The 14,362-nt window shown below is 35.1% G+C and overlaps 1 protein-coding gene across 2 annotated transcripts in view; it reads right to left on the bottom strand.

Moving 5' to 3' along the window:
• Positions 1–14,362, bottom strand: part of TTC21B (tetratricopeptide repeat domain 21B) — a 42,202-nt gene that overhangs the window by 7,159 nt on the left and 20,681 nt on the right. Inside the window, exons 18-26 of one of the 2 annotated variants that reach the window (XM_030488829.1) lie at positions 14,166–14,304; positions 12,158–12,264; positions 9,630–9,818; positions 6,519–6,629; positions 5,409–5,490; positions 4,475–4,625; positions 3,828–3,989; positions 3,229–3,424; positions 1,196–1,420 (exon numbers count right to left, since the gene is read on the bottom strand). In XM_030488829.1, coding sequence (XP_030344689.1) covers positions 1,196–1,420; positions 3,229–3,424; positions 3,828–3,989; positions 4,475–4,625; positions 5,409–5,490; positions 6,519–6,629; positions 9,630–9,818; positions 12,158–12,264; positions 14,166–14,304 — 1,362 coding nt within the window. The remainder of the gene's footprint in view (positions 1–1,195; positions 1,421–3,228; positions 3,425–3,827; positions 3,990–4,474; positions 4,626–5,408; positions 5,491–6,518; positions 6,630–9,629; positions 9,819–12,157; positions 12,265–14,165; positions 14,305–14,362) is intronic. The other variant, XM_030488830.1, reaches the window with a different exon arrangement.

Below are 14,362 nucleotides of genomic sequence, written 5' to 3'. Positions count from 1 at the left end.
TTTGTGAATTAACAAGATATTTTAAGATCTAAAATATTAAATATCTATTTGTATAGTACAATTCCTGCATAGCTGCTTTGCATGCAAGTTGGAGAAAAGTATTTTTACTGTGCTGTTTTGCTAAGGAACTGGAGTTGCAGACTTCTATTTTGCCATCCTCCTTCCTATCAAACAGAGCTTGTTTATCTAGGTTCCTCCTGGGACTCAAACTTTTTAGAGGAAAACAAATTCCTTGGTAGGCTGTGTTTTTAGAGCAGCTTGGAAATTTCTGCAACAAAGTGTCATTTGTGCCATATACCTGCTCAACAGACCATCTATTTCAAATGTGTCTTATTTTGGAGATGACTCATGTTTATCCTCCAGTAGTACAGACTTTGCAACATCCCTTGGCGATCTGGGATGAGTGTGTAACAGAACTTAAGGTAGAGTTTTTTCTTAATTATAATTCAAACTCATTTTCTGTAAAAATGAAATGGAGAACATTCTATTTTAAGGGGCATCTGCAGAAGTACATCATATCTTTATATCAAGAACTGTTGTAGCTGCCTCTTAATTTTATATTTAGAAATAAAAAGAAGAAAGGTTCAAAAAAGTCTAGCTCTCAAGGAGGTTGTGGAAATGTGACAGAATAACAAACATTACCTTCTATCCTAATGAATTCAAACAAGAAATATACAGAATCAGATCCTTCTCCAAACCAAATCTGTGCACTATAAATACCATCCTGAACCTACAGCATCTATGGAACTACTAGATGTGCCTCATGTGAGGGAAAGCAAAGTGTATCGATGAAAAAATGCGATTATGACAAATCAGCACAAAAGCTGAGACCTGAGTTTGTTCCTATAGTCTCCAAAATTTATACAGCTATATCTTTCTTTATCAGCTTTGCGGGGCTTAGTAAAGTGCATCTCTGACATACCATAAACACCTTAAGCTTCTAGTGTTCCCACAGCTAAAACCTGCAGAAGTTATTACAGAATATGAATAAAAATGACTAAGCAGCATTAATAGGTTTGTTTACTATCCTCCAGTGTGAAGTTGCTGTTTTCCTGGCTTGTTTTGGTCTACTTCTCCTTAATAAATAAAATACCAGGCAATTGGACAAAGAAATACATTTTGGAATCATGTTTCAAGGGAAAAATAGCTGAATTAAAATAGAAGGTTACTAAGGTTACTTTAAATGTGCACGTACCCTGTTATGACGAAGGCATCGCTTTAGTAATTCACCTGCCATATCGTATTTTGCAGATTGAATATATATATCTGCAAGCAGAAGCCAACTCTTTTCAAACTCCTCTGCATCAATGGGATTCCAGCTCATTTTTGAAATTCGTTTTAACTGATTTCTGGCTCGTGGAGTCTGTTTCAAGATCATGTAGGCTGTGGCCATTCCCAGAAGTGCTGGTATATGATCCTTCTGCAATAAAAAACAGTGACTGCTTGGTGCTTTTATTTGCTTATAACATTTATTATTTGTTTTAGTAAGACTTTCACCTGCTATCTGAAAACTAAACTAAAAGCTAAATCTCAGGAAATAAAGATAGAACATCCAACTGTACAAACATGTTTTCCATCTAGTTCTATGATTATTTCTGTAAGACTAACCATAATAACCACCACATTAAATAATTAAGATGCCGAATATAATTTGGGCTCAAAATCATCTTCTTAAGGCTCAGGAAATGTTGAAAGCATCCACAGGTGCTTCATCTCAACAAGAAACATTCTGATACCACTAAGACCTATCCTTTTGATACATAAATAAATACATCAGATAGAAACACACTTGAACTTACAATACAAATGGTATTTTCTACTTTTAGAAGTGCCCATCAAATGTCAATAACAGGGACACTAATTCCTATTACTAGGTCTACAGCGTCTAAAATTGTAAGTCTAAACTGCCTGTATCCAAAAGCTATGTATAACAAACAGGAATTTTAAAAGCCACTGTTCTATGCAAGAGCCACAAGCAAGCAGTAAGAAGTGCGGGAGCAAGCGTGATTTTTAAAATCCTGCCTTTATTAGCATGCGGTATAGAGGAGAATGGGGCTTGCATCCCAATACTACCTCCTCAATGTGGAGAGTAGCTCTATCAGCAGCTAACTTAAAAGCTGTCTTTCTTTTTCTCTGCCTTCCTGGCTCACTGTTGGATTCTGCATCTACACCTCTTTGTAGGGTTGTGCTGTAAAATGGCTTGCCATAACAGGTTAAATAAAATAAAATGATTAAACAAAAAAGACCCCACCAAAAGCCCCTCTTCCACATAATGATCAGCTCATCTCCCCTCTCCCTCAAGCATCACACCTAGCATGGATCAATAACCTCTGAAATCTGAGAAGATTAAAACTGTGTGTTTTATGTGACCCTGGAGAGAAGACTGAATAGACTAGAGCATTCTTCTTGCTGGAACTGTGTCACCATGTGAAAACCATTCAATATTCAACGAACCTCACATCAATACTGAGCAGGACTTGGAAGCCAGTACTGGAGGCAGACGGACATCTTGTGATTGTCACATCTTGTGATTGTCAGAACTGCCTTATACACAAAATAACCATCAGTATGCTCCCCTCAGCCAAGGAGCAGTTTAGCACACGGTCAATGGATAGTAGTAACGTAAGTATTTCTTGGCATTCCTATAGACTAAATGTGTCTAAATATGCTTAAATAAAATCTGTTGAAAGGTGCTGGTAACAAGAGCATCTGTTATTAATCCTAGAGGTAATGACTCAACTAGCTATAAAATAATGAAGATTTCCATCACAAGGAGGAATTTTAAGCAGATAGATAATCTTGGCCTGGAATCTCAATTTTGTCAAGTTGCCATGAATTACATAAAGGCAGCTTATATTTAATTGTTTCTGGTTACAAAATGAAGGTACTGTATCGAGTTACATCGTCAGACACACTGTTGTCAAGACTGGGAATTAAAAAGCAAACCCAGCACCTCAAACCAAATAGCCTATTCACATTTTAGTAACTGGCAATAGTGGCATTGAGTTATAAATTTGCAATTCAATGGAAACTTCTAAAAGGCATTGTTATTTCAGCATGGGTGTTTTTTTCCAAATTTTATATAAAATATTCTTTAATAGGGAAAAAAAATCCTTAACATTAATTGCACTAACACGTGCCACCACTCCTGAATGTAAATCGCAAGACTAGTCAAAAAAACCCTGTAGTGCGAGAGAGAAGACTGCGGAAATGATACAGGTTACTAACCTCAGCCACTACTACTTCAGTGAAAGTGTTCAGTGCTCGTTCAACATTCGATTTCTGCTTGGTTGCCATGAGACAGTAGTTTTCCATGATTCGCAGTTGAATGTGACCCTGAACGGTCTGAGGCTTGAGTTCCTTCAGAAGATTTTCTGCTGTTCTTACAGCCAACTGCACAGACTCCTGCTTCTCTGTTGAATTACTGTTATAAGAAAGAAAGTGTTTGTAAAAGCTTATTTTTTTAATAATCACCAAATTAATTGCAAGCTAGTACTGATTCCATGCTAAAGGCATGCCATTTTGTACAAGATGGTTTTGTTACACAGGCATTCTACATTGATTCTCTTCTGTAACCACTGCAGTTCCAACCTAACAAGCTGGTTTTCACACTGCAAGTGACCAGGATTCCAGATAAAAATCTGTATTTTCGGCTTGAGACTTACTTATTACAGTCTAGAATGGGCTCTCACAATATGGTAAGTAGAACATTTGAAGCATTAGTTAAGCTCAAACTTCTAGCAACTTAATTTAAGGCACATTATTAAGGAGCAGCAGAGAAAAGGGATAACGGAAGAACCCAAGCAATATTTATTGTATTCACTTACCCTATGTCAGCATCCAGATTTTCAAAGACTTCACCACCCACAGTTTCATTATCTGGGTTCAAACAAATTTCAATCATGTTGTAGACTGCATTCTGACCCCAGTCACTGTCCTTTCGAGCTTTATTAAAATGCCGGAGTGCATCATTTGGTTCACCCGTATACCTACATAGATAATTAAAATATTTAAAGATGGGCAAGTAAAATTTGCTGCCTCAAATCCCAACCAAATCCCATGAAGAAACCCAAGTATTTTTAAAACAAATTACACACTTGCACACACCGATAATGCAAGGTTCAAACAGCACACATATTATTGCGAGGAGCTTGGTTTTGCGGGCAAAAACCAGTCTGATACATTCTAAAATTTGAAAATAAGTAATATTATATTATTGAGCCAGCCAGAATATCCTCTCTTTTAATAAACAGGAAATATGAAAGATGCATGTGAGACAGATAAGATAGCTTCATTTTAAAGAGGAGCTAACTGGAAAGTATTTCAGAGGAGAAAAGGAGACTTTCCTGAAGTCCTAGCACCTTAAGTAATTAGGAAAGTAGTGCTGTACTAATCATTTACTTATCACACTATATATAGCACCTCTGAATGATAATGGGTAAATAAACTTTATCTTAATTATAATTGCGAGTACCAAAGATACAGCCCTTTGCAGTAGTGAAATCCTGGTTCAAGCTTTGTTCTGGAAGAATGTTTTTCAGCCATTAAAAGAAATCTTGGGACTTCTTCTAGTTTCCCAGCTCTTCTTAAGAGATCAATTAATCGTGAGAGGGTTGCATAGTTATCTAAATATACAAATAATTAGGACATTGTAATTCTAGTTATTCGCTGTATGAATAGCTTAAGAAATAAAGAGCCTGCCTTCACATACAAAAATGATATATGGTGTAATACATAAGGCATATTACATAGCAACCACAGATACAAGAATGAAGATATCAAGTGATACTTGAGATATTTCTATATATATTTCTATATATATTTATATTTTATAAAGATAATTGTACTTCACATTCAAAAGCACTCAAACAAAAACATTTGCTGCGCTCTCATGACTTCTTTCACAAAGTTCTCTAGAAAGGTTTACATTCATTATAGTACTGTTTTAATAGATTTTAGTAGCTTTCTCTCTAGTCATAATTTGCAAATTGCTAAGAGCAACTTTATTATAGGAATTCCAAATTCATATAACAAAGTTTCCTTTATTCATTTTGAAATAAAAGGCTAGCTTTGCATTCATGCACTTGGTATCTTAAACACAAGAGCAAGTGATTTACAGTTACAAGTATATAACACCCTAGCTATATTTGGCTTGAGGTAAACAATGGACATCACATTGCAGCAAAGTAAATTACTGTACATACAATAAATAATTTTCTCAGCTTCCCCTAAAATAGCTTTATGTTTTTAAAGCTATTGGCATAAAGTAATGGTCTTTGTTTATAGGATCCATTACATTATAAATAGCACACTTCTTTTTAATCAAAGTATTTTTTAGATATTTATTCTTCTATCTCATTAGAACTATGTATCAGAAAGAATTAAAAATACCACTGCTAAATATTCACCTGGCTTGCGTTCTAGGAGCTGCTGGAAATGAAAGACAGCTTGTTCATAATCTTGCTTCCTGAACATGAGATCAGCCATCATCTACAATATGGACGAATTTAGAGAAAACAAACCAAAATATTATCAATTGTCATTTATAATGAACTTCAGTTCTGCAAAAGTGGGGAGCTGAAACTATAGCTTTGAAGTGCTACGGAATTATGCAAGAAGTAAACTGAGTTGGATTTTTCATTACTCTCTGGAAAATAAACACTCTAGATAGAGAGGATAACAATGAGCAGGTACAGGCTCATATCTCAAATTTTCACTTAAGGCAGAAATCAAAAGAGAATTAAACATTTTGGTGTAACTTCCAAGTATGTTTGGTTTTACTTGTATAGTTTTACTCTTATTTCCTTATAATAATACTAATAATAATTTCCTTATTATTATGTGTAGATTAAGCACATAGAAAAGCAAAATTAGTTTAAAGTTAGGGAGAAAGAAACACGATAACTACTTCAGCAGTGGAAGTAAAACAAATTATTTTGGTTTTTTCTCCACTGAGAGGTAATAAAGAGTAGCTTTAATAACAAATATTGAGTGTTATTACCCCTGTTCTTTCACCATACTGGGATAAATTCCAGATGTTAGACTGCTGTAAGAAAATAAATTATTCCCATCTTAAAATAATTTTGCTCCTAATGTATTAAAGCAAAAGTTGCTCAGTCTATTGAACAGTCTCTTAAGCAGACAAGTATGCAAATCCTGTACAGAGAATCTGCAGCTGAGATTAAAAATGCTTAAGAAGGAATATGATTATCTATGATTGTATAAGAATGTAAAACCACCTTAAGTACACAGTTCTTGTTTTTTGGAAGGTTTTTTTTAGACACTTGGTTTAGTATTACTTTGCGATCAAGATAGAACAAGGGCTGTGATTGTTAGAAACTTCATACTGGATGATTAACCAGCATAAACAGAAAAACATTTTGTTGTAATGGATTTTTCATGTTGAAATTAGAAGCTGCAGCTTTTCTTAAAAGTAGCATTTTATGGATCCATCACATTGCAGACACACAAACTTTAAAATTCAACTCCTGATACAGGATTAGTATAATAGCACATACCATTGTTGCTGCTTCATTATCCTGGTCGTTCTTCAGTAGTAAGGAACACTGATGTTGACAGGCATCAGTATCATCTTGTGCAAGATATAAACGTGCAAGTTCCAACATTGCCTGTATATTAAAATATTCAATTATAAGTAATTCAAAGATGAAGGAAGCTGGTTTGGTTCTACGAGTATTAACCTGAGACTTCAGAGCCTCAGGGAAAACTTATTTCTCTTCTAAAGTGAGAGCTTTCTCTATTGCTCTGTGGGGGCTCTTGGTCAAGTACATTCATTTCCAGTCCCTCACCTTTAAAACAGATAAAACTTTTCTTCTTCAGATGGAAGTTCTGGAGGTACATTGAATAGAGAGCTGCCCAGATAGAATTGCTCTGAAGACCACATTATTTCGGTAAGAATAATTTTCTTGGAAAAAAATGTAAATGTCAGTAGTTTTCAATTCCCTGACAGAAGCAAATACCTCATCAACATTCACCAATTAGTTTTGGAGTACAAGCAAATTCTAGCAGAAACTGTTTTCTCATTTGCATTTCATTTTCTCATTTGCATTAAGACTGTGTGTGGATCCATTTCTGAAGCAACCTCAGAATAAATATTAACAACCTGAAATGTACATAAGCATGCATCCTTAAGGCTAAAGTTCCACCGTAGACTATTCTGAATAAATTGCCACAGAAAAGTTTATAAACACAAGAGTTACCACAAATTTAATCAAGTTCCTATTGAAGCAAATAGGAGTTAAACCAATCACAAAGCAAAATTAGCATTAGACAAACAGTAAGCAATGTCACTCCTGCTTAATTTTACATGGTGTTTTGATTTTGTTTTCAAAAATGAGGCACTTATAATTGCATTGCAATTCTTTCTCTGGTTACACTTGCAAACAGCACATCTGAATCGAAACAGTAATTTGAACATCCTACTCAGGATATGAAGGCTACTTGCATAATATTTTAACATCTGTTTTCTTCCTACTTCCCATTCTTCACATATTCAAACATATACTATATAATTCTGAAACAGAAAGGTAGGTGGGTAAGCACTGAAGTGATATGGAGCATTCTTGCAGCACGCACGTAAGAATTTTAATCATGAATATTTTCTTCGAGCCACTGTTGTTCTGTGCACAACAGTGGAAGACTGAAAAGCAGTGTGCTGGTCAAGGAACCCTTCCTGCCTTAGGCAAGTCAGAGAAGAATGCCAGTTACACTGGTCTTCTATACTAGATTCTAGTGACTGGAAGCAGTCTCTAAATTTTCAACTCCAACCAACAATGATACTGTGAAATGATGTCCTTGATGCAGTCTGTGATCCACTTCAAATTTGCATCTAGAAACTGCATTGCCTCTTATCTGGTCAGAGAAATGAGGTAGGGTATTACCTACCAAATTTAACTATGCAAATCTAAACAACACAACACAAAACCTTTATGACATGGACTACAATCTCTTCACATTTAGCAGAATAATTTTTTTAACGCAACGTTTCAAATCTGGTATGAGTTTCTTCAGCTAGAACATAAAAGATTTTGTTCTGATGAAACAAGGTATAGACAGCTTCATAGGAATTTCCAATACTTCCATATGTAATTTTAAAGAAAGTAAACTCTGTGAAGACATCAAGAAATAGGTGGGTGTTTAACAGATCAAATTTATGTTTAGTAATCTAAAAGAATTCAATTAAACCCTGTACCAGCAATGCTTTTAAAAATGAAGGGAAGAAAACAAGTTCAACCCTACTGAACCTACAGAAATACAATGAGATGACAGAGCCTTGGGCGACATGGTCTAGTGTGGAGGTGCCCCTGCCCGTGCAGGGGGCTTGGAAGTAGGTGATCTTAAGGTCCTTTTCAACCCTATTATATGATTCTATGATTTAAACTAGTTGTGGGTAACCCAAAGTATTTTGCTTTCAATACTCTGAGCAGGGAACAAGTTCTTAATCAGAAATTCACTCCTAGATTTACTAAGATGTCATTGTATCCTGTGTTGCTAGCAAAGCAGAAATAAAGCAAAAATCTCCACTAACTGCATCTAGCAGATATTCAGTACAAATGTCAGTGCACAGCATATCTTGTAACAATGGGACTCTCTCAATAGTATGATTTTAGCAAGAATGAAAGAAAGTGTTATACTGGCATTTCAGTACCAGTGTGAAAGAGAAAACTAGATTAAAGGCTTCAATACTGAATTAGTGGGATGGCATACAACAGAAGCCATAGCTGTAGCTACACTATGACAGGCAGTCTCCTCACTTTTTTAATGGTAGAACAGGGAAATCACCTTCCTTTTAAGACTTTCAGGATATTTTTATTCCTGTCCCAATTTATTTTTCCATTTCTTCCTCATTCTTACAAGTTGCCTTGAGGAAAGCCTGTCTTAAAGATGCTGAAGTTGTGGTTTCAAGAATCTAAGTCCTTCCCAAAGCTACAACATGAGTTCAAGTATTGAAACCAGGTGATATGCTGATAGTTTAGCAGCTGGTGAATCTGACAGCTGTGCAATAAGGAGCAGCAAAATAAGAAGTCTTCACATACACCTAAATATACAACAGACTTATACTAGAAAATCATGGAAATTTGACAAAAATTATATTAATATATTTATTTTTAATCTAAAAAAAACCCACTAAACATTTTGTGACTAAAAAGGGAATCCTACCAAATCCAGATAAAAGTCTAAAGCTTCTCAAACAGATAAAGAAGAGAGAGAAATTGTCTCAATTGGCCATAATCACTAATGCCTCATTCCAGAGGACAGGCAAAAAGCAACACTGAAACAATCTCCATTAACACTGTGCGTACGTTACATGTCCTCAACTGGTATGTGAAGACAAGCCCAATATATATTCTAATGGACAACTCAGAGTGCATGCAGACCACCACTTGAATCAGGAGTTTGTATAAGAGACAGAAATTAGCAGAACATACAATTACTTTATCATGATAAGCAATGCAGGTGAGAAAGTATATGCAGGCTCTATGTATATCACAAAGAAGAAATAATTGCAAATACACTTCTACATTGTGGGTAATTAGAAATTACAATGTATTGCTAGATATCATAACTGAATGGGAAAACAATGCAAAATAGTCAGAGGGAGAACTGACCTTGTTATCAGTTTCACAGTGAACAAGAGCTTCTTTGTAAAATTTAATTGCTTTTTCATAGTTTCGCTGGGCTGTGGAATGTTTTGCAATCTCAGCACAAATTTCAGCCGCTAACTGCTTCTGTGCAGGAACTGCATCCAGCTGTTCTATCTGAGCCCGTTTAAGCACTCTGGCTTGTAATTCCCGAGCCTGGTGTGGGGAAAGGGCTGAACAGTCAAAAACTTTCAAAGGAATTAATTTTATATTATCTACTTTAAAGGGATGTTATTAAATTTTTAAAAGGTCCTACAAGCACACTATGTATTCTATAGATGAACCCCCCAAATAATAAAGTGGGCAAAAATGTCTCTGTTGTAAGAGATATCAATGAAAGCAAGCAAAACACCCTCCCCCAAATCTCTCTCCCTCGATAACCTGTCTCAAACTGCCTTGCTTCCCCAAAACCCACATTAAAAACATGCTGAAAAGCAGCCTATTTTTCAACACTTCCAAGATGAAATCCCAGTACACTTCTTAGAAAATACTCTTTATGACAAGTGCATGCCGATCCAGTAATGTACAATCTACACTTTAGAAAATGTAATTTTGAGATAATCATAGATACAGTATTTTGTGAAATGTAATGAACAGGACATTAAAGCAAAAAGCTGGGAAGGGATCCAGTTTACCCCTTGTGTACTTGGAGAGTAAAAGAGGTATGGACAAGCTTATTTAATAGTCCATCTAAGGAATATTTAGGTCAAATACACTCACTTGAATAAAGATGACAATTTTGATTGGTCTAAATTTTCTCTGTATTTCTGTTCCTTGCATTATTTATAACTAACTTTTTCCTCAATCCAAATGGTTGTATTCCAATCGATAACTACTAGCAGAGTTGTAATCACAAAAAATGCTGGTACAGGACATCACTGAACAAATCCTCTTTATTAAAGGGAAAAGCAATGCTTTTGCTCACAAACCCTACAGTTCTGCTTAGAGAAATTTTATCATCCCCATGGGTTCCTGTTAAGAACTTCTTTTAAATCTCCAAGCTACATTCCTACATCAAAAATATTCAATGGAAGTGTTACATGCTTTTTTCTGGTTTTTTTATTCTCTTAAAATTAAGCTTTTGGTAAGGTAGATAAACAAGACCTCAAACTCAAAAACCAAACCCCAGAAGGTGTATGTACTTAACCCCTTAAGTACAGAAAACTCAGGCAAAAAGAAAAAACAAAAACAAAAAAAAAGGCAAAAACCCCTTCAAATTTCATTTTGAGAGTTTTCATTTAGGAGTGATTAAGAAAAGTCCATCAGAAGCATGGTTCTGATTATGCCTGATCAGTTTTCTTTGACTTCAACTGCAATTCTAACCAATTAACATACAAGAGATTTCCTCTTTGTGCTCAAGCAGTTTTGCAACTATCTTAACATTGAAATAAAATCTCAGAAGAGCTGTTTTGCTCATTTAAAAAGTTCACAAGTTGAAGAGAAGGAAGCACTAATATTCCTCTGCTTCTTATCCCCGTACCTTTTTGCCTAGCAGGGAAGGAGAATTAAAACACAAAGTAAAATACGGGAGGAACTTCTAACATCACTGTGAAAACCAAAGGGAATAAACTCTTTAAGAGGTAGCAATAACATGACCGAGCAGCTAAGTCTTGCTGAAATAATCAAAATATAGGTGGTTTTGTGTAAATGAATGTGGCAGGAAACCTGAAAGAACTAAAGAAGTAAAGAGTAAGAGAAGTAGACTGCTTTGGGGGAGATTTACTGCAGGAGAATGGGGCAGGGGGGAAAGTCAAAATGTGGAAAAGCAAAGGAAGATTTTAACAATAGATTAAATAGTAATACCAGTAGGATTTTAACTCTTATGTACAATTATCATTCTAATCAATCTACATAATTTCTTGCTGATCAGAAGATGGTACCAAGGCTTACTGTGTCTGTAACAGACTGGAGATGTAATGGAAAAGCATGTGTTGATCCAACCTCTTGCTTGAGAAAGTGTCTTCTAAAAGGAGTACATTACCTCTAGCTTCCAACTTACAGTGCTTTCAAGCCTCAGTCTGAGTGCTAATACTGAGGTCCAAAATGAACAGGTCTTATCATTGCTTTTTAAAATAAAGAGCAGTACAAGAAGATGACAGGTAGCCACTGAAAGCTGTTCCAGATTGTTCTATGAGTGTTCAATGCTGAGCTAAAGATATGTAACCTAGCTATGTCCCCATAGCTAAAGATATGTCCCCATAGCCAGCTTTGTTTTCACCTGCTTTGCTAATACTATGCTCCATGCACAAATAAAGGCATAGTAAAAATATGCAGTAAAAGCCTGCATTCTGAGCTAAAATTCAGATAACAGAACACTGCTCACAAAAAGCTTAGGGTTTCTAATGACTTATGTTCTTTACATTTCACACCAGTTACTGGTGCTTTATCCCTACTATGTATGCGTTTTCCTCATTCACAGAAATATTATGGTTAGAATCTGGGTTAAAAGTGAGGACATTGCAAGCCTTGTTAGGGTTTTTTGTTTTCCTCTTTACCTGTTGTAATGAAACAATGGCTTCATCAATCTTCTCCATTTTGCTGTAAATCTTTGCCAGAAGCACCTGGTAACGCACATCTTCCACCAGAGAAGACAATTCATTAACTGTAAGAATTACATTAAACAAGCATTATTCTTGTAACAACTGATGATCCTGATAAAGTCAAAGAAAGATGAAGATCTCCACATATTCCAGGCAAGACCGTGTAAAAAATTCACAACTCAATCTTACATATTTAGGATTGTGATTTGGCTTGGTGTGGTGTTAGTGGGCAGAGTAAACATTACAACCTACAGAGTGAGATTTAAGGCCAAAGACATTGAAAGATTCAAAATGAATGAAAAAAATTGACTGTATAGCCTATTTGCATTCTCGGAAATATGAGAGAAAAGCCTTTGATTTAAATGGACAGGAAATAAATCCTCCTTAATGAAAAATGTCCAGATTGATTCAATGAGTGCTACTGTTCACCTAAAAAGCGTAACATCGATGAAATTTCTATTCAGACCTCAAGCTATGTTTCTTTTGCTAGAAACTGCAACAGACATAAGCAGAAACAGTTATTTTTAACTAAATATTTCAGCATCTCCTCAAAAAGCAGCAATCTACTTTTGAATAATGGTTAAAACATATTCACATAAAATACTATTTGAAGAATACAAGTTCTCCTGGGCTTGCATTCATTTTAATATATTGACAAAGTGGTATCTTAAGCACAGGTCCACATTAAAACATAAAAGCCACCAAAACCCATGTTTTATTTTTATTAAAACAAACAAACATACAAATAAAAGCATATTGAGCTATACTCTATTAGTAAACTGTCTTCAAAGTGCTGTAATTGTGACAAGCTATTCTAAATCAGAGATTAGGCCATGTAGCCAACCATGTAAGATCATTCCTTCTGGTACTTTTCCTATATTTCATTTTTCTTTCAGAAATGAAGGATATTCTAACATTTCTAAAAATAAATAAATATTAAACTTCAATAATTTTCCCAATCAGCCAATGAGATACATATATACACATTTTATTATTTTTCTTTGTATAGAGAATGTGTTTATATCAAAGATGTACAAAAAGGATATTGATTTACATAGTTTTTTGCTTCATTGTAAGACAGAAGTTTAAAGTACACAGGGCAAATGTATTTACTGCCAATTTATCTTTCCACACAAGAAGATCAAACTGTCTTGAACATGATTATTAAATTAGCCAGACCCTCAAAGGCTTAACTAAGGCAGGAATATAACATTACATCAGATTTTTTCAGTAAGTAGTAAACAAGACAGAAAATCAACACTCCCCTGCACAGTATGAAAGACCAGTAAAATAGTGTCATAAGAGAAACTTACAGAAGGGACTAGGAATAAGACTTAATACTACTAACTATTTCTGTATTCAGATAGCCACAAAAGTTAACAAATGTAATTAAACCATTACAAGATTTCCTTAATTAAGCGTATAGCTCACATTAACCACCTTAAAACTTCTTAATTGCCTTTTAACAAAAACAAGGGGAAAAAAACCCCAAGTTTTATCTTTGTAAGTGCATATTCCTAATGTGTAAAAGAAGTTCCCAAAAGGCATCTTCAACCAGTTTAACCTCTTTTCTCTGAAAGATACTGGGTAGTATTTACCACCTAAACAACCATTCCCTAACAGTAGGAATGACTCGTATACTCAATCAATTCAGAATCACAACATTTGTCAGCACAGAAGAGAAAGAACTTTGCACATGTGCAGCTCTGCTATTGTATTTACTGACTCCATCTATCAGAGATGTTGCACCTTTAAAAGTCCTGGCACAAGCACCTTTAAAGGTAAATGAAGTTTATTTTAGAGCGCATTTCTCATTTATCACTTAATAGCTTTCTGTGTTTTACACACACACACACACACACACAAAAAAAGGTTGTATGGAACTTGTTTACTCCTTGGAATCATGCAGAAAACACAAACACTAGAAATTGTATGCTTTGTTGCAAATTAATAACATTCCTACCAGGATCATGATCTAAAGCTTGCTGAAGTACTCTTTCTGCCTTTTCATACTGCTTCAGTTTCATTAAAAGCTCAGCCAAGTCATAGCGAAGGAAATTCTGTTGACCACTTCTCAATGCAGCCTCATAGTAACTGATTGCCTAAAAGGGAAAAATAAAAATCTGAGTGTTATTTACAGATAATTTTTAAAGACAACAA

Source organism: Strigops habroptila, chromosome 5 (genome assembly GCF_004027225.2).
Source record: "Strigops habroptila isolate Jane chromosome 5, bStrHab1.2.pri, whole genome shotgun sequence".
Lineage (NCBI taxonomy): Eukaryota > Metazoa > Chordata > Aves > Psittaciformes > Psittacidae > Strigops > Strigops habroptila.
The sequence above is the reverse complement of the archived record's forward strand: the minus strand, read 5'-3'. Positions and strand labels throughout refer to the sequence as shown.